The sequence below is a fragment of the Lagopus leucura genome, unplaced genomic scaffold (assembly GCF_019238085.1).
Source record: "Lagopus leucura isolate 7727_CA_CO unplaced genomic scaffold, USGS_WTPT01 130-4_obj-0_obj, whole genome shotgun sequence".
Lineage (NCBI taxonomy): Eukaryota > Metazoa > Chordata > Aves > Galliformes > Phasianidae > Lagopus > Lagopus leucura.
The window spans coordinates 1,126-25,950 of NW_024964230.1; the positions used below are offsets into that span (position 1 = coordinate 1,126).

Below are 24,825 nucleotides of genomic sequence, written 5' to 3' on the forward strand. Positions count from 1 at the left end.
ATTTTTATTTTATTTATTTATTATTGTTTTTCCTTCATCCAGCCCCGTTTTGGGTTATTGTCTCCCCCTAAAGCCCGGCTCGCAGCGCCTCCATTTTAATTGCGGGCTGACATGGGGGAAGTGACCCTCTTTTAGAGATAATGACAACACGCAATAATAACAACACCCTTAGGGGAAAAAGCAAACAAACCCCAAAGCCGATCCCCGCTCCCGTGAGGGCTGTGGGTGCCCCCGTGGGGCTGTAACAAGTGCGGTGCCCTCTGCTCTGCCCCCACCCCACACAAAGTGCCCCCCGGCCGCCGCGGCCCCTTTGTGTCAGTGCCCCCACTGACAGCTATAGGGCCGGGAGGAGCCTTCTGCCCCAACGCTGTATCTCTGGGCTCTCACCTGACCACGGGAGGACGAACAAAGGGGCACTTGAACAGTTCGGGATGGATTCCCGACGCTGTTTGGTTGTGCGGTGGCTGCGATGCACTTGGCACGCCGGGCGACGGGCGGCATTGTTTGCGGCGGTGCCGGCTGGGAGCTGCGTGCTTTGCGGGCAGCACCTGCACTCGAGTTGTGCGTCTGCATTTCGGTGGCAGTTCGATCCGATCCGGGTCCGGGTCCCGGCTCTGAACTCCATAAAGTATTCATTATGAGTGCGGTGCTGCGCTCGGAGCTGCTCTGCTGTTCTTGCATTGCGTGCATCTCGCGAAAAGGTGAGGGAGGAAGAGGTGAGGGAGTGCTTTTCCTTTTATTTCCCCACGAAGAGCTGATGTTGCCCAGGAAGAGCGATGGATGAACTCGCACAGCTCTCCCACTTGCACCCACACCTCGCTCGCCATGTCTCTTACAGCAGCTTTTAATGGCAAACAGATAGCGACTTTCCCGTGGCAATCCTGCCCGGGTTCCCTCGCTGTTTGTCAAGTTTTGTGTTGGGAAATCCTTCGTGCTGGGGTGGGGGAAAAAAAGCACAAACTGACCAAGGGTGGGGTGTATCGTTAGTCACAGTGCTTTCACTGTGGGATCGTCACTTTCTGGTGCTGTTCTGGGGGCTGGCGGAGCTCACACGGTCGCTCTCATGGAATCGGTCGTAGTGCAGCACCAAAAAGAACCCAACAAGGATGTTCTGATCCTTCTGATGCTGAGCAGTTATTTGTATATTTTAAATGCTGCTGCCTTCGAAAGCACGCAGGATTCAGGCTTTGAAAACATGACCTGTACGTGGGGTTCTTGGAGGAGGAAAATGGGCCACTTTTTCCCCGTGGTCTTTGTTTTCTGGGGCAGCCGTACGACAGAGGAGATGTTCTTTGAGGGAGGGTTTTTTCTTTTTTTAATGTTGGTTTTTATTTTTTCTAACTCAGAGCGCTCAGAGGAAACCCAGTTTAGCACCCCCAGCACTGCAGAGAAATGAAAGCTCTGTTACCTGCTGGCAGTCCGGCTGCTTCGCCTCCGATACTCCTCAACCAAATCTGGCTGCCTGCTCTCTCCTCTCGCACTGATCATTTCTTTGCAGATCTGTTTCTGCAGTTCCTGAGCGAAGTTTCCTGTCCTGCAGCACGGCTGCATGCTGACACCCACCCAGCGGGACCGCAGCACATCAGCCCAGCTTTTCCCAGCACTTTTTCCCTTTTTGTGCTGCTCTTGGTGCCTGCCAGAGCACTCTGTCATGCTCTCTGGACTCCTCTTAAATTAGTAAAACCCATTCATGGTTGTTTGGTTGGTTGCTTGCTTGTTAATTATTTTTTTGCTCCTGTTCACAGGGGGGTTTCTAACTTAATGCCAAATAAAGGGGTGAAAAGAGGGCTTGGTTTGTCACTGCAGAGCGACCTGCAGCTGTTGTGCTCATCCCATGCACACATTGTGATTCCCAGCAGCCAGCAGGTTGTGTCCATTGCGCAGAGCATCGGACACTTTGCAGGAGGGGTTAATTCTGTGCTTGTTGTCTTGTTGCACTTGTTGTATTGTTACTCCTGCCTGAGTCAGCACACGGCTCACCTGTGCTGTGTGTGTGGGATATTTGGGACTTACAGTGCCCAGAAGGTGAAGGGTGCTGGGGGATGGAGGTGGAGGGAGGTGAGGACAATGGCACAGTGAGAACCCTGGGGTTACAGTTCCACTTTATTCCTTCAGAACATCTCTTTATTCCTCCCTCTTGTTTTCTCCAAGTGGCACCTTTGCATTTGCAGCCCCTTACCCTGAACTGCTGTCGGGTTTTCCTCTTTTTTTCCCCCAAGAGCTGTTTTCCTCTTGGGACCCATCCCATCCCATAGCTGCTTGTGGAGTGCTGGGCTCAATCAGCTGCTTCTGCGGAGCAGGGATGCCTTCTTCACTCTCCTCTCCTAAAACACTGTGGAGTATGTTGATGAAAAATCACAGATATGCTAAAGATGCTCTTTGTTAATGCAGTGCAGCCTGAGGTCCTCACTGCACCTCCTCACAAACGAGCAGCCATTCCCTGAGCAGTTCCTTCAGCTTTCTTTTCTTCAAGTATGTTCAAGAAACATCGGGCTGTGTTTTGGCTGCTCGTGAAACGTTGGTGCTGAGTGCCTCCTGTGCACTGCAGGCAGGTCACGGTCCTGGACAGCAATTCTAATGAGATGGAAAGGCCTTCCACTTGGAGGTGTTGGGTTGCATAGAGGTGAGGACACACGCAGGCATTGGAGCAGTGTAGCTTTGCAGGTAGCTGGCAGCTGAGAGCCAGCCCTTCTGCTGCCATGCTCTGCAGCCTGACTGCTGCCCTCGTGTTGGTCATCCTGCACACATTGCATGTTGCCTGACTTTTGCTTTATGCAGAGCTGAGGTGGGGTCTTCTGTAAAGCAGGGAGGACACAGGACCTCAGAAATATTCCACAAACACAGCCACTGGCTTATGTGTGGATTAAATAAACTTAGTAACAAGAATGTTGGAGCTCATGCCAAGAACTTAGCTGCTTAAGAACCCTACTTAGAAAAGTGAGCGGGGTTTTACATATTAAGGAATATGTTTGTACCTGCGTTCACTGAAACCCATAGCTACCTTCCATCATTTTTGTCTTCTTGTATTCAGAGTCCCTGTTCCACCCGAGCTACTTCTTATATTTCTCAACTTGTGGTTAGTATTTCAGGATGAAGACACTAACAGAACTCACACCTTTCGTACTAATATACCTCTGGAGGAAATGCCTTTCTCACCAGTGCTCTGAAACAGAAGAATCAATGGTCTGTGTTGGTCATTAGCACTTAAAATACCCAAACCTGACACCAACTAATTAAATCCTGATAAAAGAGGTAATCGGGATGCAGTGCTTCTAAAGTGCTGCTCCACAGTGCAGGAGGATGAGGTGCACAAGAGCAGCTCGCTGCTGTTCCTTCCCACAGCCGTGTGTCTGTCCTGCCTTCGTTCCTCTTCTGGGTTTGATCAACTGTTATGGGATGGGGAGGAAAAAAGATCAGGTTGACACTGAAAATGTGAAAGGGATGCCTGCCCAAGGCACTGAGTGCTGTACCAGGAACCATAGGCACAAAAGCTGCAGAGCACCGCGTGTGTTATCTGCTGGTGTGGTCCCGAATCCTGTGTCTCTCTTCTCTCTTTTAGGTGCCCTTTCCCCCAGCTCCCCCCCACACTTCCCTTTCAAAATCACCCCGCGATTCTTCCTCCTTTCCCTCCACCCTTTATACGTTCTGGGTTTGGGAGTTTTAGCAAAGATCCCCTCACGAAAAAGCCAAAAACCCAGCGAGAGCATTTTGGGGGAAGCTCCCAGCAGGGTAATTCCCAACATGACGTGCCTTAACCCTCTTTTTCTCCGGTGCTTTTTATGTTGGGTTTTGGGTAACAGAGACACAAACGTGACGTCTTTTGCTTCGGTTATTTTCGTGACTGCACTGTGAGCAGGAGCTCAGCTCTTGCAGGAGTCAGTGGCACTGGGACAGGTAAGCTCTGCTGGCCCAGCCGTTGGGCTGTCAGAGGAGCAGACAGACAGACAGCTGAATTCTTACCTCTCTGGTGTCACCGGACCTCTTGAACCTCAGTGCTTGCTTTGCCATTGGCTGTTCTGTGCTGTGCCCCACACAGCTGGGGATGGAGGGGCAGAGCTGGAAGCTGAGGGGAGATGGATGAGGGAAGCACGTGGATATTTCCACCCCGTGTTTCCTCCGTGTGTGCAGAGAGGTGTGCTCACGGTGCCCTTTCAGAAAGCTGCATCCTGTTGCATTAGCTAACAGTTGGAATGTGTTCTTTCTGCCTGCGTTGCTTTTCTGGTGGGCACTTGTGTCTTTTTCTACAGCTCTGTGGCTTTTCTTCAGAACGTTTGACTGTATGTAAAGAGGAAGAGGCAGCTGTGTGCTCTGTGGCCGTGTGTGCTGCCCTGTGGCTCAGGCACGGCGCTGCCTTTCGGAGGCTGTGATTCAGCAGAGATGAGCAGGAATAGAATTCAGATGTCTCCGTTCTGTGCAGTGCAGGGTTTCTCTGTAACCTCAGGCAAATAGTTTGGTTTTGGGGTGGTGGTGGGAATGGCTGTAACAGTGAGGTCGGGTTGACATTAACCCCCTGCGAAGGGTGTGTGTCGCAGTTGTTGTATCAACGCTAATTAAATCTTTATGCTGCTAATTAGAACACACAACATCGATGGGACATCTTCAAGCAGCTTGAGGAAGTGTTGTTTTCTGCACAGTTCCTCAGAGCGCGTCGCTCTGGAAGCGTGGCCAGAAGTTGTCAGTTAAAATCTGATGTTAAACTCCAACTTAATGCAGGAGCTAACTCGCTTTCCGTGCTCATAGTTGTATAAATATTTCAGAATGTTTCACATTTGAGCTGGGAAACTGTCTTGTAAGCGTTGCTTTACCTATTGCTTGTAATTAAGTGACAGTTCTGTTTTGCTTTACGTTAGTGTAGATTTTCACTTTTCCTTCCTGTTCTTTCCATTCCCAAACACAGGACATCTGAAGAACCTCGTGGAGCTCCTTGCCATCTTCCTTCCCCCACCAAACCGTGCACCATGCAGCTGTGAAACATCGCGGCGCTTTGCTTCACTAACAGAAAGGACCCAAATAGTGGTAAGTTCAGAGCATCCAAAGATATTGCTGTCATGTGGTAATGGGAAGAGAGTATCCAGAGGGTGCCTTGTTAGTAAGGCTTCCAGGTTGTAAATAAAATTTGGCTTGAAATTGATAACAAAAGCTGGTTTAGAAGTGGAACCCAGTGTATAGGTTAGAGAAATACCTATGGCTGCTGTTCTGCTCCTACTTAATGGTGGGGCTGCCTCCATTAATCACCATCACTAGGTTTTGTCCCTTCCATGAGACGTGGCAAACAGGTGCAGAATGCAGGGCAAAGGGAAGGGAAGAGCAGTACAAAATAGGACAGGTCTCAGCTTTGCTGTGTTTACCAGACTGTTCTGGCTTACGTGGCACAGGCAGTAAATGGGGATTAATTTCATAATGCACTAACGGGGTCGTTTCCCACATCTCGGTGTTGGTTGTGCCCTCCCTGCTCTTCTTGCTTTTTTCCCCTCTGTAACTGCCTAAATAAAAGCACTGTCAAGAGCCAGCCAACACAACTGCAATGGAGAAGCAATCAGAATTAGGCAGAGGCAAGACTTGGCAGTCAGAAATAGAGATTGAGAACAAAGTCAGTGGTATTTGCTTGAATTGGGTTATATTTGTGTATTTGTCTCAAGATTTTCACAGTTCTGCTCGTTGCCATAAAAATGCTTGGCTCTTCCTTTTTGCTTCATTTGCTTATTAGATTCATTATTTGGCCATTCATAATGCCATTAGCTCGTAGTGGAAAAGCTTTCTTCATTTCTATTTTCTGGTGTTTTCTTTGCGACAGATTTTCAAAATCTGGGGATTGTTTTGTCTCATAACCTGGAATGGCATCAGCCACAGGAGCTGTTCCTCCCGTGTTCCAAGAGGAATATCCTGAGCATTCCTTTGCAAACACGGGTTTTGTCAGGAGCTCCATTGGCAGCTTTCAGCCCCAGTATTTGACAGGTCACATAAGGTGAATCAGTGCCCCTTGGGCCACGGATGTCTCTTTGAAAAGTCATTAAAGTGAGAATGTTTTCAAAAGCTACCAAACAGGAAACACTGTTGTTTCGTAGATCTGTTTGAAGTCTTAGTATCCAAAATTAGATTATTTTTTCCCATACTTGTAAGAAGTAACTTGCTGACACTACTGCAAGAAGGTAACCTGGCTTTAATTACCTTTAATGTGTAGATATGATTTGAGTCATCATCTTTCTGTTCGTTAGATCGTATGTAGACCTTTTACACATGAGTCTGGGGGGGAAGGACTTCAACCTGTGCTGCTGCTGGTCAGTGATCTTGTTGTTCAGTGCTAATAATGTCTGGGTTTGTCTTTTATTATAGCTCTGTCATTCTACAAGAGTTCACCCCAGTGCTGTTGGAAGGCCAAGAGCAGGGCACTGCTGTGCTGCCCTCAGACTGTTGATGTCCTCAGCTGCTGCAGGAGAAGCACCAGAGCTGGAACCCAGTTTGTTACTGGTAAGCAGTAATTTTCTGTTTGGTTTTGCTTTTTTTTTTTTTTTTAATTTAAGTTTCTCTTAAAAGACCACTAAAAATCTTTTCACTAATTGTTGATTTAAGAACTACAGAGAAACCAACATCTCTGGTGGGTTTTCCTTTTTGAATTCTGCTTTCTAGTTGCTCTCCTTCCACACTGAGGAGGCCAACACTTTTTCCCCAGCTTTCATTTTCTCGTGAAGTTCTTCATGCCCTGTGGAGTTGATGAAGGTTAATAAATGAATTTCTCTAAGCTACCCTCAGCAGTCCTGTTGTCCTGCTATGTTTCTGTGCCTACAAGTTCTGCAGGCTGGAGCTGGCCCAGCAGATCAGTGGTCTGACAGGTCTGAAAGCTGTGGAGTGGGATGTGAGATATTTAATGATAGCTCTGTTGTTCTGTGTTCTGCTTACCAGGGTTAGGATTAGGTTTTGTTTCTGGTTCTTGCTCAGGTTGCAGAAGCCCAGCTGTAGCAGCAGAATGAAGAGCTGGGAGCTTTCTGAACATCCTTATTCCTCTTGCTGAAACTGGCCTTCCTCTAGTTCCTAATTGCATTTAGATCTGTGTATTTTCACAGCAGAAGCAATTGCAGCCTGAAGGCGTGGTCTTAAACATACTGTATGTCCTAACAAACTCTATACCCACACAGATGGGGGTGAAATCCCTTTACCTGTACCAGCACTTAACAGGGAGTGAGCTCTTGGCTGTGTGCTGCAGGTGCTGGAGTGCAGTGCTGCAGCTCGTGGGCTCCTGGACATTACCTGCTGCACAGATGGCCAAGAGGAGCTGCTGCCATGGGTGGCATTGGCTTCAATCATAGAATCATAGAATGGTTTGGGTTGGAAGGGACCTTTAAGACAATCTGGTTCCAATGCCCTGCAGTGGTCAGGGACACCTCCCTCTAGGCCAGGTTGCTCAAAGTCCCATCCAGCTTAGCCTTGAATACAGATGTTTTCATGAATCCCCACCAGGCAGATGTTAACAGCAGTCAGTGAGAATTGAAGGGGCTCAAATCTGATGGTAAAAATGCACTTAGGCAATGCAGCTGTGGGGTTGGTGGTGGCAGTGAGGTGTCCTGTGGTTTTTTGTTTGTTTGTTTAAGTTCACTGAAAAACATAGGACCAACTTAACATCGTGCTGATTTCTCAAATCAAAGTAGAAGAATTTCTCTTGTGGCAGCTGTTCATTTTCATGAGCTGTTACTTCTACCTACTTTGAATAAAACCGAAACAAATACAGTCTTGGAGGACACAGTATAAGGAAATGAAAGCCATCCTAGTAGCTCTGTGCCCTTCTTCAAAGGCCTTTGTGAGGTAACCCTTCAGCTGGGAGCTGCACCTCTGAAGAACTCAGGTGCTGTCTTTGCGGGGAGTTACGACCCACTGATGTCCCAGTTCTTCCATTTTCTCTCCCATTTGGAAGGATATTCCAAGTACAGGGCACTGTCCTTTTCAGCCATTAAGGTTACATTGTGATTTTGTTCTCTTTTTTCCCTCCAGCACAGGGTGCGTGGATGGGAGGAATCCTCTGTATTTCTGTTGTCTTTAATTGGGTAAAAGTGAAACTCGTGCACAGAACCTTGTGTGAGGGGGAGGTCAGTCCAATCTCACCTTGCAGAGCTCTTTTGGAGAGGAATTCAAACAATGTTGGAATGTCTTGGGAGTGGAGATACGGAGGAGGAAAGGAGGACGTGGGGAAGCAGCCGTGGGGTGTGTTTGTTTTTGGTTTTTGGCGGTGGGCTTTCCTTTGTATCGCAAAGCTTCCCAGTGAATTTCAGTTCCTCCTTAATCTGTTTTTCTTTTTCTCTGGAGAGAAATGGGGGAGGAAACAGCACATTTTTGGTGAGATTCCAGTTGGCCTGTTTTCCCCAGGGAGCACGGAGCCGCTGGAGGAGCGTGCTGCTTGGTGCTCCCTAACCAGAGCCCTCTGTGCTAAGGGTGGAAGCTTACATTAAGAAAATGGCACCAGGCTAAATGCCATGGGGTTCAAAATCTTGTTTTTGTGAGACAGCAAAAAATATTTTCCTCTCGTACAGGGCTCTCAATTGCTGAGGAAGAACTGTAGTCCGTTTTTCCTGCTGCTTTCTGTCGGAGTGAAGGGAATGAAGCGCTTTGGAGTTTATTTTTGTCCCCGCTGTTTCCCAAGGGATGGGATGGCGAAGGCTTTCATCTGTGTGCTGCGTTTCTTCTCCGTGGCTCTTGGTCAAAATTGAAATAATTTGCTGAGTTTAAGGCACTACTCGTTTGAACCCCTTAATTGAGAGATTTTGGTCGGGGGACTTATTCCAGGTATGTATGCAGAGAGCTTGGCTGTGTAAGCGTCACTGGCTCTTCTTTTTGCCAGAGGTGAAATTCACTTTAAGTGAATATTCTGTTTGCTCAGACTGTTATTATGCCATCAGGTGATATTTTCGTGTACAAACAACTGTACTGCTAATGCAAAATAAACACTTTCCATAAACGGTGCGTTTGTACAGCTAGGTTCGTTCCAGCTGGGGTTAAAAGGTGTATAAATTCTTAATGCTGGCTTTAAGACCAGAGCTTTGACAACATGAGAAACAAAAAGCTGCCCTGTATCTCGGCAGAAGTTGGCAGGAAAGGGATGATTAAATCTGCTCGCTGGTTCTTTTTGCTCTGACATGCAAGTGCTGTTTGTTTAGGGATGATTTTTCTAGTTATTTCTAGGAAAGCAATAGAATTATGGTACTCTCTGTAAATTGACTTATGGAGAAAGCCTGCTCTCCTACCATTTATTTAGTGGAAAACCTACAGATGAGCTCTTACGGTTCATTGGCTTCTTGGAAAGCTGTGTTGGGCCGTGTGCTGTCACCAGAGGCCCAAGCCAGAATAATTCCAGTAGGTGTTCAGCTTTGAGATCCTTCGCTGCCTTAAAGAGACCTGAGATGAAGCAAAAAATGTAGCGTTGAACTTTGGGGTCCATCTCCAGCAATCTGTGCTGCACTGCCAGCAGGACTTGGGGGGGCACTGCCTTTCTGAAGAAACCCTTCCACTGCATCTTGTACGTGGAGATAAACATTTTTACCAAAAAAAAAAGAGGAAAAAAAAAAGCCTGACACCAGCCAAGGGGCCACAAAACAGCGTGTGAAATTGGAACAGAAGAGCGTGGGGTTTTGAAGCTTCCTGAATTTTTAACTACTAGCAAATTGCCTTAAATTTAACTTGGATTAATTCCCTGGTGCTCCTTGACATTAAACGGGTGTTCTCGTTTGACATGGGTAGACAGAAAACTAATTAATTCCTCTGAATTTGAGGCGTATTTAATTTTCTCCCCCAAAGACCTCTCATTTAAAAGGTACAAGGCTGTGACAAATGTTGGGTGGGGGGCGACGTGTGCAGGGGGCAGACCTTTAGCCAGGGAGGACCAAGACATCCCCAGCAGCAATTGCTGCCACGGTGGGTGTAGGCACTCGTGTCCACAGGTAATCAGTAAAACTCCACGTCTTTCCTTGCATACTCAGAACTGCTGACACAGGACCTCCTCCCAGTGGAGGGCTGCTGCTCTTTGCAGTGGGTGTCTTCCCCGCTCACCTCTCTTAACACCTAGGATTTAAGTACTTTGGAACAAAGATGAGTTGTCATCATTTGCACAGGGCGACACATCTTCGCGTTGTTTTAACGTGCATTATTATCTTCTTTTTATTATTTTAGAACGTCAGATGGCTTTGCTTTCCTGTCCAGAAGGCACCTCCAGCTCTTGTCCCCAGCCCTTGGGGATGTGGGCATGCACAGGGCTGCGTGGCTGCAGGGTGTCTGCTGTCAGCAGGCGGGAGGGAAGCCAGGGAGGAATCTTTTATTATTTTTTGTTCTGTGGTTAGTAAAAAATCTCTTGATAGGAAATTAAGTCAGAGGGAAGCTATTTCATAAACAAGCTAGCAAGTGCTTCATCCATCAGAAGCGGTGGATTAGTCAGTCTGCTGCTCAAACTGCTCTGCTCTAAAGCGAAGGTAGAAGGAGACAAATGCCTAATCCAGGTTGCTGGCATAGGCAGCTTTAACAGGGAATGAGGTGTATCTGAAACAGGCTGCTATCAACAGCAAGGGGAACCCAGCCATGCACTGAGCTAAGCTCCGTGAACATCTAAAGTAGTAAAGAAAGAAAATCTCAAGCAATCAGGGTGATTTCTAGCTGCAGGACATTAAAGAAGAAATGCAGGAAAAGCTGTTGTTGCATTAAAGCACAATGAAGATATTGACAGATATTCCAGATGCTAATCTGTATTAAATTGAGGAAGAGAAAGTTACCTTGCAGGAGGCAATTCTTTTTCCAAGCAGATCCAGGGAGATCCTATCTTGGAGCCTGGATTTCGTTACCTGTGAAAGAAGAGCAAAAGGAAGTGCCAGATCCCAAGCCTTGGGATCATTGCATGGCTGTGTTGTGAGATGTCTTGCATCTCCCTCAGCATCACGTGGCTGTGGCAGCTGGTGGAGGCAGGATTGATGATGGACAACTCACTTGATCCTGCGTGGCAATTCGTATTTCCTGAGGGAGCAAAGCCGACTCCTCAGCTCCTAAAAGTAGATGCAGCAGTGGTTTCTGGAATAAAGACAAAACTGAACTGTCACTCTGCCTTCGTAGGTGGTTCTCCCAAAGCTGAAGGTGGCTGTGAAGCAGTGGCAGCCACCTTCAGTGCATGGGTTAGAGAGCATCTATGCTGCCTGGGTCTAAGAGGGCCTTTCCAGGCCTTCAAAGGCCATTTTACAGATCAGTTCTTCATGTTCTTGCTCCTCAATTCTGACTCTTGGTTGTGTATTTATTTAGATGGAGGTGGCCAGAGCTGAAGTCCCCAGGTAGGTCTCTATGTTACATGTGTAGTAGCATTTGGATAGTGTAGAGCCACACTGTATTGGCCACCTTCACGTGAAGATAAGCTTCTTCATGTCTTTTGTGCTTAATTCTACAGAAGAGCTGCACAGAGTTGAAGCACATAAATCCCAGTTCTGCCTGTTGGTGTTGCAGGAAGGAGCATGGGCCTTCCTTTTTGATGGAAGCCAATGGCTTTCAATGATGAGAGACCAGCTGCTCTCACAAATTAGCACTCCTGACCCTGCTGAGGAGACAGCCCCATTCCTACAGAACGGAGGAGGTCTGTGCAGGCAACAGCTGCATAACTCAACCTTGTGAATCGTCAGGTGGAGCTCTAGCAGGGAGATGCTGGATGTGTGTTCTGTGGGCTCGTTCCCCAGCCAACAGTGTTGGCTCAGCTGTTGGCTTCTGGAGGTTGTATTAATAGCACAGACAGGGGCACGGATCTTGGATATCTGTGTTCCCCAGTGCTGGAAACCCTCCTGCACGCATCAGTGAGCTTTCCCTATCGTGGCTGCCCTAGGCCTGCCCACTGCTGCTGCTTGGTTTGAACAGATGGGACTGAATGTGAACTGTGTGTGTGTTGAAAAGTTGCTGCAAACTCGCTCAGCCTTGTTGGCAGCACTTATATTTAATCACATACCCTTTGGGACTGGGAGAGCTCAGGGTTGTGTTCTCACAGGGACTTTGTTTTATCAGCAATCAGCAGTGTCCTATATCCAGGATGTGCCTGCCCATGGTGACACTCCAAGCACACACACGTTTTACAGTTGTGTGTTGAGATGTGGGGCTCAATACCAGCTTCACAGTTGGAGCTTCTTACGCTGGGACAAATTCAAGTTTTTGGAGGAAAGGAATGGTTATCCCTCACCACTGTAGGGTTGGAGCACCTCTCTTATGAAGAAAAGCTGTGATTTATTGCATTTTTTCACCCAACATCTTAGGCTGGTGGGGAAAACTTGGGGATGCAAAGCCAGGGAAACAGCGGGTTTTACTGCGAAGTTGTAAAGGTTGTGCTTGTAAGTAGTTGAGTTTCAAGTGAAATTAATATCATAGCTCTGATCCATTGCTGGTTTGGTTTGGGTGGGGACTTGAAATGTTTTGATCCATGGTCTCAGATTTTGCCTATTGCTTTTCTGACTTGAGGGCAGTTCACAGCCCCTCAGCAAGAGCAGTAGCTGCTTTCAGTCAGCTTGTGCTCTTGGGGGATTTCAGCTATTCCTGCTCTCATAATGCTTTTTTCCATGAGGAAATTTTGTTTCAGTGATTTCAGCATGGTTTCATGTGCCCGACTTGTATCCAAACCCAATCTTACTGAACCCAAACAGTGACAATCAGCGGCTGTTCTACCCCAGTAACTCCAGACAGGTTTTCTTTCAGGTCTGTAACAACGTAAAGAAACGTTTCTCTGCGATATTTTGAGGTGATGTAGGACTGAGCTTCACATTTAGTCCCTTTTAACAACAATTATTTGAAGTATGCTCCACATCATGAAGTTGGACCCTTTCTGGGCAACTCTTGTATTCTGCAGGGCATGTTCAAGGTGCACCTGCTATTGAATGTGGTGCAGTTTGGGACTGATCTGAACTTGTTCGGATGTTTCCTTCTCCTTGCAGGACTTGTGGAAGAGGAAACACAAAGACTTCCAAATGAATAACCGAAAGGAAGATATGGAGATTGCCTCCCACTACCGGCACCTGCTTCGGGAGCTCAACGAGCAGCGGCAGCACGGCATCCTTTGCGACGTCTGCATCATCGTGGAGGGGAAGATCTTCAAGGCTCACAAAAACGTTCTGCTCGGGAGCAGTCGCTACTTCAAAACGCTGTACTGCCAGGTACAGAAAACCTCCGACCAGGCCACGGTCACCCACTTAGACATTGTCACTGCACAAGGCTTTAAGGCAATCATTGACTTCATGTATTCTGCACACCTAGCGCTGACCAGCAGGAACGTCATCGAGGTGATGTCTGCTGCCAGCTACCTGCAGATGACGGATATCGTGCAGGCCTGCCACAACTTCATCAAGGCAGCTCTGGACATAAGCATCAAGTCAGATGCCTCGGATGACCTTGTGGACTACGAGCTGGGAGCCCCTTCCAGCAGCAGCACGGACGCTCTGATCTCAGCAGTGGTGGCTGGCAGGAGCATATCGCCGTGGCTGGCTCGGAGGACGAGTCCAGCAAACTCTTCAGGAGATTCTGCTATCGCCAGCTGCCACGAAGGAGGGAGCAGTTATGGGAAGGAGGATCCGGAACCAAAAACTGACAGCCACGAAGACGTTTCGTCCCAGTCGCTTTGGTCTAGTGACATGGGCTATGGGTCTTTACGTATCAAAGAGGAACAGGTTTCTCCCTCTCATTATGGAGGGAATGAACTGCATTCTGCCAAGGATAGTGCAATACAGAACGCTTTCTCAGAGCAAGGAGTGGGGGATGGCTGGCAGCCCACGGGGCGCAGGAAGAACAGGAAAAACAAAGAAACTGTGCGTCACATTACACAGCAAGTAGAGGATGACAGCAGAGCAAGTTCTCCAATGCCATCTTTTTTACCTGCCTCAGGATGGCCGTACAGCAGTCGAGATCCAAGTAAGTCATTCTGCTTGCATGCCTGACATGAGAAAAGTTGAGTCAGTTGCATCTTTTCATGGTACAATCTTTTCTCTTTAGAGTTACGATGGCTGTCCTGCTTGCTTCGCTGACCACAGGCAATTAATAAATCCAGGGCTGCTGGTGATGTTGGGTTTGGTGTTTTTTTCCATAAAGACTTTAAAGAGAGTGTGGCATTGAGCTCCCTTAGGCTGACTTGAGGAATTCAGGTTGTGATAGGGGTTAGCCTATGCTTCATTGCATACCAGAATCCAAGAGGGTTGGGTGAGATTATATATACGGCTCTGTTGTCAAATTCGGGTGAAAAAAGCAATATAAACATGGTGAAAGTCTGAATAGTCTTTATGGGCTGAAAAAGGATGTGTAAGTTGCTTGCATACCGAAGTTTGAATGTGGCTTTCATTGGCATTTAAATGAATGGGTAACTCTGCAAGTATCTTCAGAAGTATTACATTTTACAGTTATCTACTGCAGTAGGCTTGCATGTAATTATTCTAATTGGCTGATGATAAAATCTAAACAACTTCAGTTAGAAGAAAAATGTGAGATAACTTAAGATAACAGTGATTTATGATGAATCCTGGCTTTGCAGTGCACGTGTTCTAGGGTTGTTTGGAGCAGAGACTCAGTGTGGAGTGCCTGGAATGCGATTGGCACTCAAATGTTATTCGTTTTCACTGCATCCCTTAAAACCAACTCAAACACTTGTATTTCTGTGAGGTGCGGGGGCTTGGGACAGGTATTTGAGGCAAGCTGTGCAGAAACAGAACTGCAGCACTGATCTCAGCAAGCTGCTTATAAATGGAATGTTCTTCAAGTCGTGCTTTTGAAAAGAGTGCCAAGAGTAGGAGATTGTGTTACTGGGAGCTGAATGATGTCTGCATCATTAAAGTCCTAATTGTCAGGGAATTGAGCAGAAGTGCCCTTTTCTTTACAGCTGTTTGCAGATGAGAGGAACGCAGCTCCTGGTGTTGACTCAGAGCGGTGCTGAGCCAGCATGGTAACAGGCTCAGCCCAAGGGGTTGTTGCAAATCTTGTCCTAAACGCAGTTTCCAATGAGAGAGGTGTTTGTGAAGATGGAAAAGGGCAAGCTGAGTGCTGGTGGCTGGGGGGAATTGCTTCAATATTCCATTCGTCCTGATTGAGCAAAGGGAAAAAGTGAATGTGAGGTGAGTGGAGTGCCAGGACTGAGCGGCACGGGGCTGCGTGTGTTGGCAGCACCTGGGCACTGCTCTGGGAGCAGCGTGGGGCTCTGTGAAATGGCCCTGCTGAACCTCAGCTCCTGGTTTTCCCTGTATTCATCAGCCTGGGAAGTAAGCAGAGATGAAATTCTTCCTTGTGTGCTGCTGAAGAGTGAGAACAAGTGTGCAGAGAACCAGAGAACATCCCTGCTGCCCCAAACACCGCTGTCCCACTGCCTCTCTCCAGGCAGGAGGGTCTCTAGGTCTGCTGAACACTGCACAAGTATTCCCCATCTCCAGCAGGTGGAAGCAGCCCTCCTGCAGTCTGCTCTCTGCTGTTGCAGAGCTGCTGGGTTCCACCCAGGTTGCTTGTTGGTTCTTATCTCTCCAAAGCAGCCAAGGGGTGATCCACGCTTAGCTCCAAGACGTGAAGAAAAATGGCACTTTTTTGGTGTAAAAACAGGTAATAACAATTGTCTGTGCTGTGTCACCAGTACTGGGATGTGTGCTTCACTCTTTAAATTTCATCTTAAGGCAGTGTTTGAATTTGGTAGTGTTGGGCTTTACTCTGTAAAGCAGCCTGCAGTTAGAAGCGTTCACAGCCACGCTGCAGAGAGCAGAGACAAAAGGATGCCCTGTGCTGAGGAAGTGGGTGCAGAATGCTCTTTCGTGAGTATGCTCAGAGGAAGAGTTACCTCAAACTGTGTTCTTTGAAGCTCCTTTATCTTTCTGGATCTGTTTGGTTATTTTAAGATGCTGCTTGTGAGATCTGCTAGCTCTGCATACGGGATAGCCTGGGTACCCTTTGAAAATGCTGTTGTGCTAGAGGACTAGCACAGGCATTCCAGCAGCACAAAGCTAATTCAGGAGAGTTAATCTTAAAACTACAGTGTTAGCATCTTCCTCCTGACATTGTGCCAGATAACCTCTTAGTCTTCCTTGCAATCAGCGCCGCGTCTCAGCAGGACGCGAGCAGCGTTATGGAAGGTGGATCTTGCAGATGACAGTGGCATCACACGTTTAGTTCAGTGAGGGGCAGCAGCTGTAAGGGAGCACTTTGTGACACCGTAGAAGGAAACTCACTGCAGTCACTGAAAGTTTGCTTTGGAGACAGCTGTCAGCTCACTGCCGTTCAGTGCTGAGGCTTCTTGTGCTGGTGGCACATCTAGACGGGCTGCCTGCGGTGCTGGTGGTGTTTTCAAAGCTCTCACTAGCAGAGCTGCTTTTGCCTTTCCATATGCTGGAAAGCACTGCCACTTGTGGGGTGTCTCTGGAAGAATTCATTGATGGTTTTATTAACGTGTTACTTCAAGCACAGTCACTGAATCAGGAATTTATTCCTAAGGAAGTGCTCCCACGCGTCTTCTGAGTGTTTGCACCCTAAAGATGTAAGCGATCCTTTTTTTTTTTGTGCCAATTGACTGTGAAATGACACTAATTATTCTCTAAACAGAACAGTCATTTTTAAAGACACTTGCAGCTTGGGAACTTCTCCCTTTACTTTGTTTAAATGCAGTGGAAATGCTCTATTCTGTAAGAAGAGCTTTACGTTACCCAGAGTGGTGACCTTATAGGAGGGGTGCGCAGGGCTTCACCTTCTGACTGTATGGGTCTGATGTTTCCCATCCAAGTCTTTGACTCTGCCCAGGTGCCCTCTGTCGTGGAGGAGAAGCATGGGCACGTTTTTGGGTGATGCACTGATCATCAGAGCAGGGATCTTCTGTTGCTGTGGGACATCAGGGAATGCTCCAATAGGACAGCAGTCTGCTCACCTGCCCAGAATGTGATAATGTGTTCATCTGGAGTGATGGGAGGCTGCAGAATGGGGAAGCTTTTCTCCTCTGGCTGTATTCATGTTATACTTGGGGTCTTGGCTGTGTGCACGTGTGCTGTGAACATCTGTGCACTGAGCACCTTTGGGCAGTGCCAGTGGTGGTGCTTCTGCTGTGCTGCTTGGCAAGTGTTCTGGTCTTGTGAAGGAGTAAGGGCCTGAAATACTGTGAGCAGGGGAGGAACTCGACATGGTGTTGGTACCTGAGGTTCAGCAGTTGAAACTCACAAGATCTTTGGTTTTGCAAAAATGCAGAACTTGTGGCTTTACTTACTGCTTATGAACAGTTCACTGTCCTCAGGAGCTGGTAGTAGAAAGGAAGGCAGAGGTGTCCACAGGCTGCTGCTCTCATGCCCTGGGCTGCCTGGTGGTGCTGCCTGGCTCTCTGTGTGGCAGCTGTGCCAGCAGCTACAAAAACATTTTGCATAGAGGCTGTGGGGAGAGCCAGCCCCAAGCTAATGAGCTATTGGGGTGCAGCTTTCATGGGAATAACGGTTCTGAGCTCTGTTATTAAAGGGTTAGTTCAGGTTGTTTTCAAATCTGGAGACCAAAGTCAGTGCTTTGCAGCCCGGCCGCTTGCCCGTGGCTACACCCTGGCTGCAAAATGGTTCCACCCTGCACGGCTTTAGCTCTGAGCTGTGTCCATTTCCTCTCCCCACCCCACGCTCCACGTTCCCTGGGCTCCAGAGCTCTCCTCCTCCTCTTCCTCCTCCCCGAGTCGCAGCCCTGATTCCGTTAATCTGCTTTAACTCCCGAGATCAGAGGCTTCCCCTCTGCTGAGTGCCCTTCTCGCTGGGTTCTGTTCCCTGTGCCAGGATTGGACCCATTGCCTCCTCACAGCTGTTCTGCTTTACCCTTCTGTACTGCAATTCCCAGCAGTGAGAAATGAAGGCTTTAGATTTTGGATCCCACTTTGAGATCATCTGTCTGCGCAGGACTTTCACTTTCGCCTTTGCAGCCATGCCTTTGTGTTCACACGGAGGAGGAATTTGTTCTTTAGATGCAGTGAACCAAAAATGAAAACTAATTGTGCCGTGTTGGTCTCAGATTTGATTTTGGTTCAGGGTGTTTTTTGGGAGATTTCTTACAGGCACTTGTTTCATAAGATAAGTACTTGTTCTGAAGGATTTGGAAGGTACAGTTACTTGGCATGCTGTCACATGCAAGGACCACCTCAGTATTCCAATGGCAGTAGTTTCAGATAGAATTAACTCACCCCTTTTAACCATTTCCATCATTTCAGACGTGATATTTTTTAAGATCCTCGGAGGAATGAAGAGGGTTTCCCAGCTGGTTTTTGCCTGCAGCCCATTGCTTTGAAGGAAACAATGCTGCAGATACAGCGGTGCTTGTAGAACATGTCAGTGCAAAGTTGGGTCGTGCTTGTGCAGAAGGGGAAAGCATTGCACGTTAGAACCTGTATCTCTGCAGCTCCTGAACTGTGAATTTGGGGCTTCTTTGGAACATGATGAGCATTATATCCATGTGTGCATTACTGTGTTAGTGAAAGTGCTGCTGATCAGAACAGCTGTGGGTCGTGGCATCGTTTCTCTCTGTAAACACTGCCTGAGAACACTGGGCTTTGTCTGACAAGCAGTCCGTTGTGGCAGCGTGGTGAAGGATGGGCACGGGGCTGTCAGAAATAGAAACTGGAGGGATATTTCTAGCAGCTGTATAAAGATTGTCATTTTTCTGATGGCCCGGCTGCTCCTGTTGTCTTTGCTCAGGAGGAAAAGGCCAGTATGCAAAGGCTTTTGTCGTTTGCACATGAGGAGATCAAGCTGCATCTTCCTTAATCTGGGCAAGAAATGTCATTCCTGAAGTTTGAGGTATCAGAGGCGTGTCCAGATGCTCCATACAGATCCATGAGGCAGCTCAGAACACCATCATTGATTTCACCCAGCTTTTCTCTCAGGTCAGCACTTGGCAGCAGGAGGAGTTAATGGCCAGTGCAGGAAAGCTGAGTTTCAGTGGCCCTGCTTTCCCCTCGAGCTCCATTTCCACCCCCACGCTCTCCTGCAGTTGTTCTGGTGGAAATGTCTGTGCAACCATGGAGTGAACCAGATTGTGGAACTGATCTGGGATTAAAAATAAACGTTTTGTAATAAACTAGACTATTTTTAACGTCCCTCAGTTCCTGTCTCAATTTCACTTTGCAACTATGCTAATGTTTGAGTACAACTGAAGGAGCAGCAGGGGATGCAGGAATGAGCGTTTGGGGATAAGAAAGCTGGTGTTGGCATCTCTTCCCTCACATCCTTCTGCCCTTTCTGCTTGTCACATTGTGAAGGAAACAGTGACATTTGCCACCCACCCCCCAGCTGCCATCCAGCTGTGTCAGAGCCACCAGGGACGGCACGGTGCCCATGTTGATCACAGGTGGCTCCAGGGCTGTGTCCTGTGGTCATCGAGGACTTGGTGGCACGGAGCAAACCCTCAGCACGCTGTAGGATGGCACCAGACGGCGAGGAATGATTTGCTGGAATGCAACGGTGCCAGAAACAGCACGGATTCAACAAGGACAAATGCAAAGTCCTGTGCATGGCACGGAATAACCCTGTGCATCAGCACGGGTTGGCAGACAACGAGCGAGAGAGCAGCTTTGCAGAAAATGTGTTCTGGTGGTGCAAGCTGAGCAGGAGACTCGTGCCTGGCAGTCTGGGAGTGCGTGTGTCTGGGCTGTGCTGTGAGGAGCAGGGAAGGGAGAGCACATCTAAGGTGCAGGGCCCGGCCTGGCCATCTCCAGCTGCAGGACTGCGGATGCCGTGGGGATGGGCTGGAGGATGCTGTGTGTGAGGAGAGGCTGTGGAAGGGAGAGCACTGCTGGTTGTCTGTCTGCAGAAAGAGCCTTCATAGGAGACCTTAAAGACTGAAAAAGCAGTAGCTGAATAGTAGCTGAAGCTCCATAAACCAACAGAGAGGTCATCTGTTCTACTTCATCAGGATCAACAGCACGCCAGGAGTAACCTGTCTGTCCGTATGTTGGTTAGTGCCGTCTGTGGGAGCAAAAGGAGGAAGGAATCGGTCTTTTTCCTCTTTCTCTTAAAATAGCAAGCTTAATTATCTTTGGAAGTTACTTGCAGCATTCATGCTTGAGCTGTATGAATAACTGGGTAACTTACATTGTTGTAACTGAAATACTCAGCATGAAATATTCTTGTATTTCATACACAAAGAGGGTGAAATCTTCTGTACCCTCACCAACCTCACCCTCACCAACCTTCATTTCACTTCAAGAGAAAATGACCTGGGATGTTGAATCGTAGAATAGAATCATTGGGGTTGGAAAAGAGCTCCAAGATCCCCAAGTTCAACCCCAAACCATCCCACCATGCCCACCGAGTGCCACATCTCCACAGTGCCTGGATGCCTCCAGGGGTGGTGATGGGCTGATGGTTGGACTTGATCTTGAAGCTCTTCTCCACGATTCTGTGGGATGGAAGTGTTTTTCTGTGCATGATTGTAAAATGGTGGAGTGGAATATGGCCTCTTGCCTTGTGAGGCTGGAGGGAAAGAATGCCATTCAGGACTTGCAGCCTGGCAGAGCGTTCCATAGCTTAAGTCCTGGGGATCAGCTGCCTTCAGCAGAACTGCTGTTGGTGCACTGCATCACCTTGGTTTCCACACAGCCCTTCCCCAGGAGCTGCATGCAGAGCTGCTTCGCTTGTGGGCACCACAGCTTTGTTTCAAAGCTGAAAACTACCCGAGGCTGAATTCCTTACAGTGACAACCTTGATGCTGATGCACTGTAGTTGGTAGGCTGCTGGCTTGCCTTTGCTTTTCTGATGCCTGGATTTGTGACAAGATCTGAGCTTATTTATCTTTCAAGTAACATCTCTTCTTTTTGAATGGCAGTAGTGGTGCCACGTGTGGGTTTCTGTACTCAGGCTTCCAATGATCCTTTTTATCTTAGGTTTTTGTGTGTAAATATGAACTTTCCAAGCTAATATCAAAGTTTCAGGGATGCCTCTTTGGCTTTTTTAAAGCCAAAATCAGTGAATTATTAATCCAAGTCAACAGACTCATAAAGCTTTTCTAAAGCTTCAACGCTCCGGAAAGCAGTCTGGTGTAAGAGAATAACTACCAAATAATTAATTGCTAAGGAGACTAATAAGCTCAGCACTAATCCCAGGGCAGCTCTGGGGCTGGGAGTGGATCAGGGCATGGCCAAGGGCTGGGAGCTGCAGTGCTGCAGCACTTTGGGAGCGTGCTGCCCAGGTCTTGGTTTGTGTGCATCTGCAGAGCTGCAGGACGTGGTTGGATTGCTGGGCAGGGACGGATGCTTTTGATTCGTGTAATTCTTTGGCTCAATCCCATTAAAAGGAGCTGCATCCCAGAGAAAAGTGGTTTTGGAATCTCGGGGAGAGGAACTCGATGACTTTTTGGGTTTAGGTGTTCAGAGAGTGTTTTGATGCTTATGTCACTGGGTGGATAGTTGATTAAGTTACTGCAACTATAAATACTGGGAGCTCCAGAGCCTCTATTTCACCACCTGCCTCTAATCTTGGCTTTTGAGGAACATTTAATGCATTGTTGGGGTTGCAATTAATCTGTGTGTGTTTTAGCAATTAGTGTCTGTGTGCAGCCAGCGGCACGTCGTGAAATGTCCATGGGCAGCTCTGAGATGGCACAGGAGGAGGGGAGGGATCTGCTGCCCGTGGGGTTGGCAAACACCTGGATGAGGCTCCTGCAGCTGTCCCTGCTTTGACTGGGATGTGTTCCTGTTTCAATGCACTTTGATTTGCTTTCTTCACCCTCTATTGGGGCAGCTGTTGTGCTTTAAATTCTTGTAACTTCCCTTTACGTGGAAATGTTTGTAAAACAAACTTCATTATCTTGTAGGGGAAATGCACGTGCCTGTTAACGTCGCGCTCACTTGCAGAGGTAGTATGGAATATGTACCCAGCAATAAAAACCAAAGCAAGGATTCTTTGATTTGCTGATAGCGTGCAATTGGAGAAATCAAACGCAGATGGAGGAAGGTGCTCTGCTTCTGCAGGTGCCAGGCAGAGGAATTGCAGTGTTTGGAGCATTCCTGAGTGGCACAGCAACTTTTTTTTGTGGGTAGCTTTTTGATTCGTGAAGACTACAGATACGGCAGAGAGCTACTTCACATCAACAAGCACACTTAATCTGTTACAGGCTGTTCGCTCTTGGTGTTCAATACTTGCAGCGGGGGAAGCACTGGAAGGTCACCTTGTGCTCGGGGTCACAGATGGACATCAGGTGACATCAGGTGTACCCAGTGCGTCCTGCTGATGGCATCTCTCCCTGCACAGGTGCTGACGTGACGGCAGCAGAGCCCAGCAGCTCGGACAGCCGGGGGGAGCGGCCGGACCCGTTTGTGCACAGCGAGGAGCAGCTGCTGGGTGCTGGGGAGGGCAGCTACCTGCCGCAGCCCCCCCTGGACAGGGAGGATGCACTGCAAGCTGCCACCGTCGCCAACCTGCGCGCAGCACTCATGAGCAAGAACAGCTTGCTGTCACTGAAGGCCGACGTGCTGGGCGACGACAGCTCCCTGCTCTTCGAGTACTTACCCAAAGGCACGCACTCTCTCTCTCGTAAGTTTGTGGGTTTGTGTTGTTTGTCTATTGGTGCTTGAAGTGGAAGCGTTGGCGAGAAGAAAAAACAACACGGGTCGCTGTCCTGTTTGTTACTGCTGTTGTGTTTGCATCCGGTACTGAGCTCTGCTTAATCGCACTTGCCGTGAGATTTGGAAGCCTGTGTCTGGTATTGATCCAACTCTAATGCTGACTGCTGACTCTGTGAGAGGAAGGAGTGTGGGGTGTGCATGGAGCTCCTGTTGTCAAACGTCTGTTGTTCTTGTTTGCAAAACCCTGGCTACCAGCAAAGCACAAAGTGCTGGGGTCCTTCTGTAGCTGGAAATGGTTTGAATCCCAAACTGGCTCATGCTGAGAGCGGAATGTTGCTCCTGTTCTCATAAAAGCAGCTCTGGTTTTGTAGATCACTCAGTCCTTACTTTCTGCTGTTTATGGCCGGACCTGTAAGCGATGAGCAGCTGCTAGTTGTTCTGTGACACTTGTGCAATGAGTGGCTCTCTGTGAGTGACTTGTTGGGAATGGCCGACTTGTACCAGTCTGTGCTCAGCACTTCTCTTGGTGTACTTCTGTATTTTCTTCGTTGCTATTGTAAAGTAGGTGGATTCTCTACTGTGCAAAGAAAGAGAAGGTATCAATGCTCTGTTTTAATGCCTTCAGAAGATAGGATGTGACAAAACAGAGCGAGCTGTGAGTGCCTGAGTACTACTTGTTAGCTTCCAGCAGAAAGAGTGTTTTAATCTATACAAAGAAAATGGACCAATTAAATGGCATGAAAATTCACTTCAGATATCTGTTGTATTTTGACTTTCCTCAATGACAAAGAAAAGGATAACTTCTGATGATTGCTTGGGTGTGTGATAAAGGGAAATAACTGGACTATCTGACGCCTTGGAACCTCTTTTCCTTTCCCACGTCTGAATTTAGAAAGAAAATAAAGGTTTTGTACCTTACTGTGCCGTTCAAATGTCTGGGGGAAATTGCTAATGCAACGTTGCTGTTACTCCTGCAGTAGTTCAGTGACTGTCTCCAATTAAACCAGACGTAGAAGGTTGAAGGTGGGCTGCTGCTGGGCGTCCTATGGGCTGGTGGTGGGGTTGTGCAGCGTGTGGCTGCTGCAGGGCTGCCGTGATCGATGCACGGTGCTGGGGGCTGTGATTGATGGCAGCTGGAATCGGTGGCTTCGTCTTCTGTCATGATGAAGTGCAGTGATAATGGGACTGCTCTCCATCTGTCATCTCGCTTTTGGTTGGAGCATTTTGGGTTTGCCTTAGAAGCTGAAGGACTGCTCTGCTGAAAGATAAATGAGTACCAACCAGTCATGCAAACCACTCTTAACTTTGGATGAGAAGTTAAAGATTCCCTCAGCAGCTGAGGAGTGGGGATCTGGTGCAGGCGTGGGGTTGGCAGGAAACCGGCTGGGTCTGCAACAAAGCTGGATGGATTTAGAAGTGGGAGGAATCCCAATGGACTCAGGAGGGTCCCCTCCACTCCGGGGTTTCCGGTCCCTTTATTGGTACTTGGATTCCATTCACCTCAGCTTTAATTATCTCATCTTTCTGTAAGTGAATTGCTTAAGACAAAGAGCTGAACTGCTGGCTGTGTCTGCAGCTCTGTGGCAGCAGTCGATGCTGTGGATGCTCTGTGGCTGGTTCAGGGCTTTTTGTTTTAATTTCTTACATTCTTCAATCACAGACATCTACTTCTTTCAGTCACTTGAAGTTCTGATGCTACTTCTTGCTGTCTTGTTTTTTAAGTGGTCCTTCTTGAATACAATATGACAGCAAAGCAAATGATAAGAGTATAGGGATCCTAAAACCCAGTCTGGTTTGGTGCTTTCTTTGTGGGTGTTTCTGATGCTTTTTGTCAAACACAGTTTGAGGATATTGAATCGTATGGGTTATACCCTCCCGAAAAAGGGAGGGGAGCACAACGAATGAGGTTCTTTTTCAAATACCCACACCAGCACTGTATGTGGCCATCTTCATTTGTCCGACTGGAAAAGCAAGCGCACCGATCTCCAGAACTTTTAAGCCATTCATCTCTCCTGAGTTTAAAAAACCTATTTCTGATCTTAACTGCTCTCACTGCGTTGTCTCTGTGTTTTCCTACGCGCTGACGCAGCGAGGAGCTGACTCACACAGCAGCTTGAACACTGGCTTTTCATTTCTGGAGGAACAGCCCCAGTTATGGGGCAGAGCAGAGGGGCACACAATGCTGATGGGCCGTTCCTGAGGGGACGTAAATCTCTAAAGTTACTCCGTACATTTCAAGTTTGAATTTACTTCCACGTAGTTCACACTGCTGTAAAAGTTAATAGAGGATATCCCAAGGTTTTCAT

General features: G+C 47.9%; 1 protein-coding gene across 7 annotated transcripts in view; it reads left to right on the forward strand.

Annotated features, from left to right (window-relative positions):
* ZBTB46 (zinc finger and BTB domain containing 46) overlaps window positions 1-24,825 on the forward strand; it is a 39,930-nt gene that overhangs the window by 844 nt on the left and 14,261 nt on the right. For 4 of the 7 annotated variants that reach the window (XM_042891927.1, XM_042891925.1, XM_042891931.1 and 1 more), the window contains exons 2-5: window positions 4,898-5,016; window positions 6,334-6,468; window positions 12,924-13,893; window positions 22,206-22,487. In XM_042891927.1, coding sequence (XP_042747861.1) covers window positions 6,415-6,468; window positions 12,924-13,893; window positions 22,206-22,487 — 1,306 coding nt within the window. In that variant the 5' untranslated portion in view covers window positions 4,898-5,016; window positions 6,334-6,414. Of the gene's footprint in view, window positions 1-4,897; window positions 5,017-6,333; window positions 6,469-8,519; window positions 8,773-12,923; window positions 13,894-22,205; window positions 22,488-24,825 lie in introns of all 7 variants that reach the window. The other 3 variants (XM_042891928.1, XM_042891932.1, XM_042891929.1) reach the window with 2 other exon arrangements.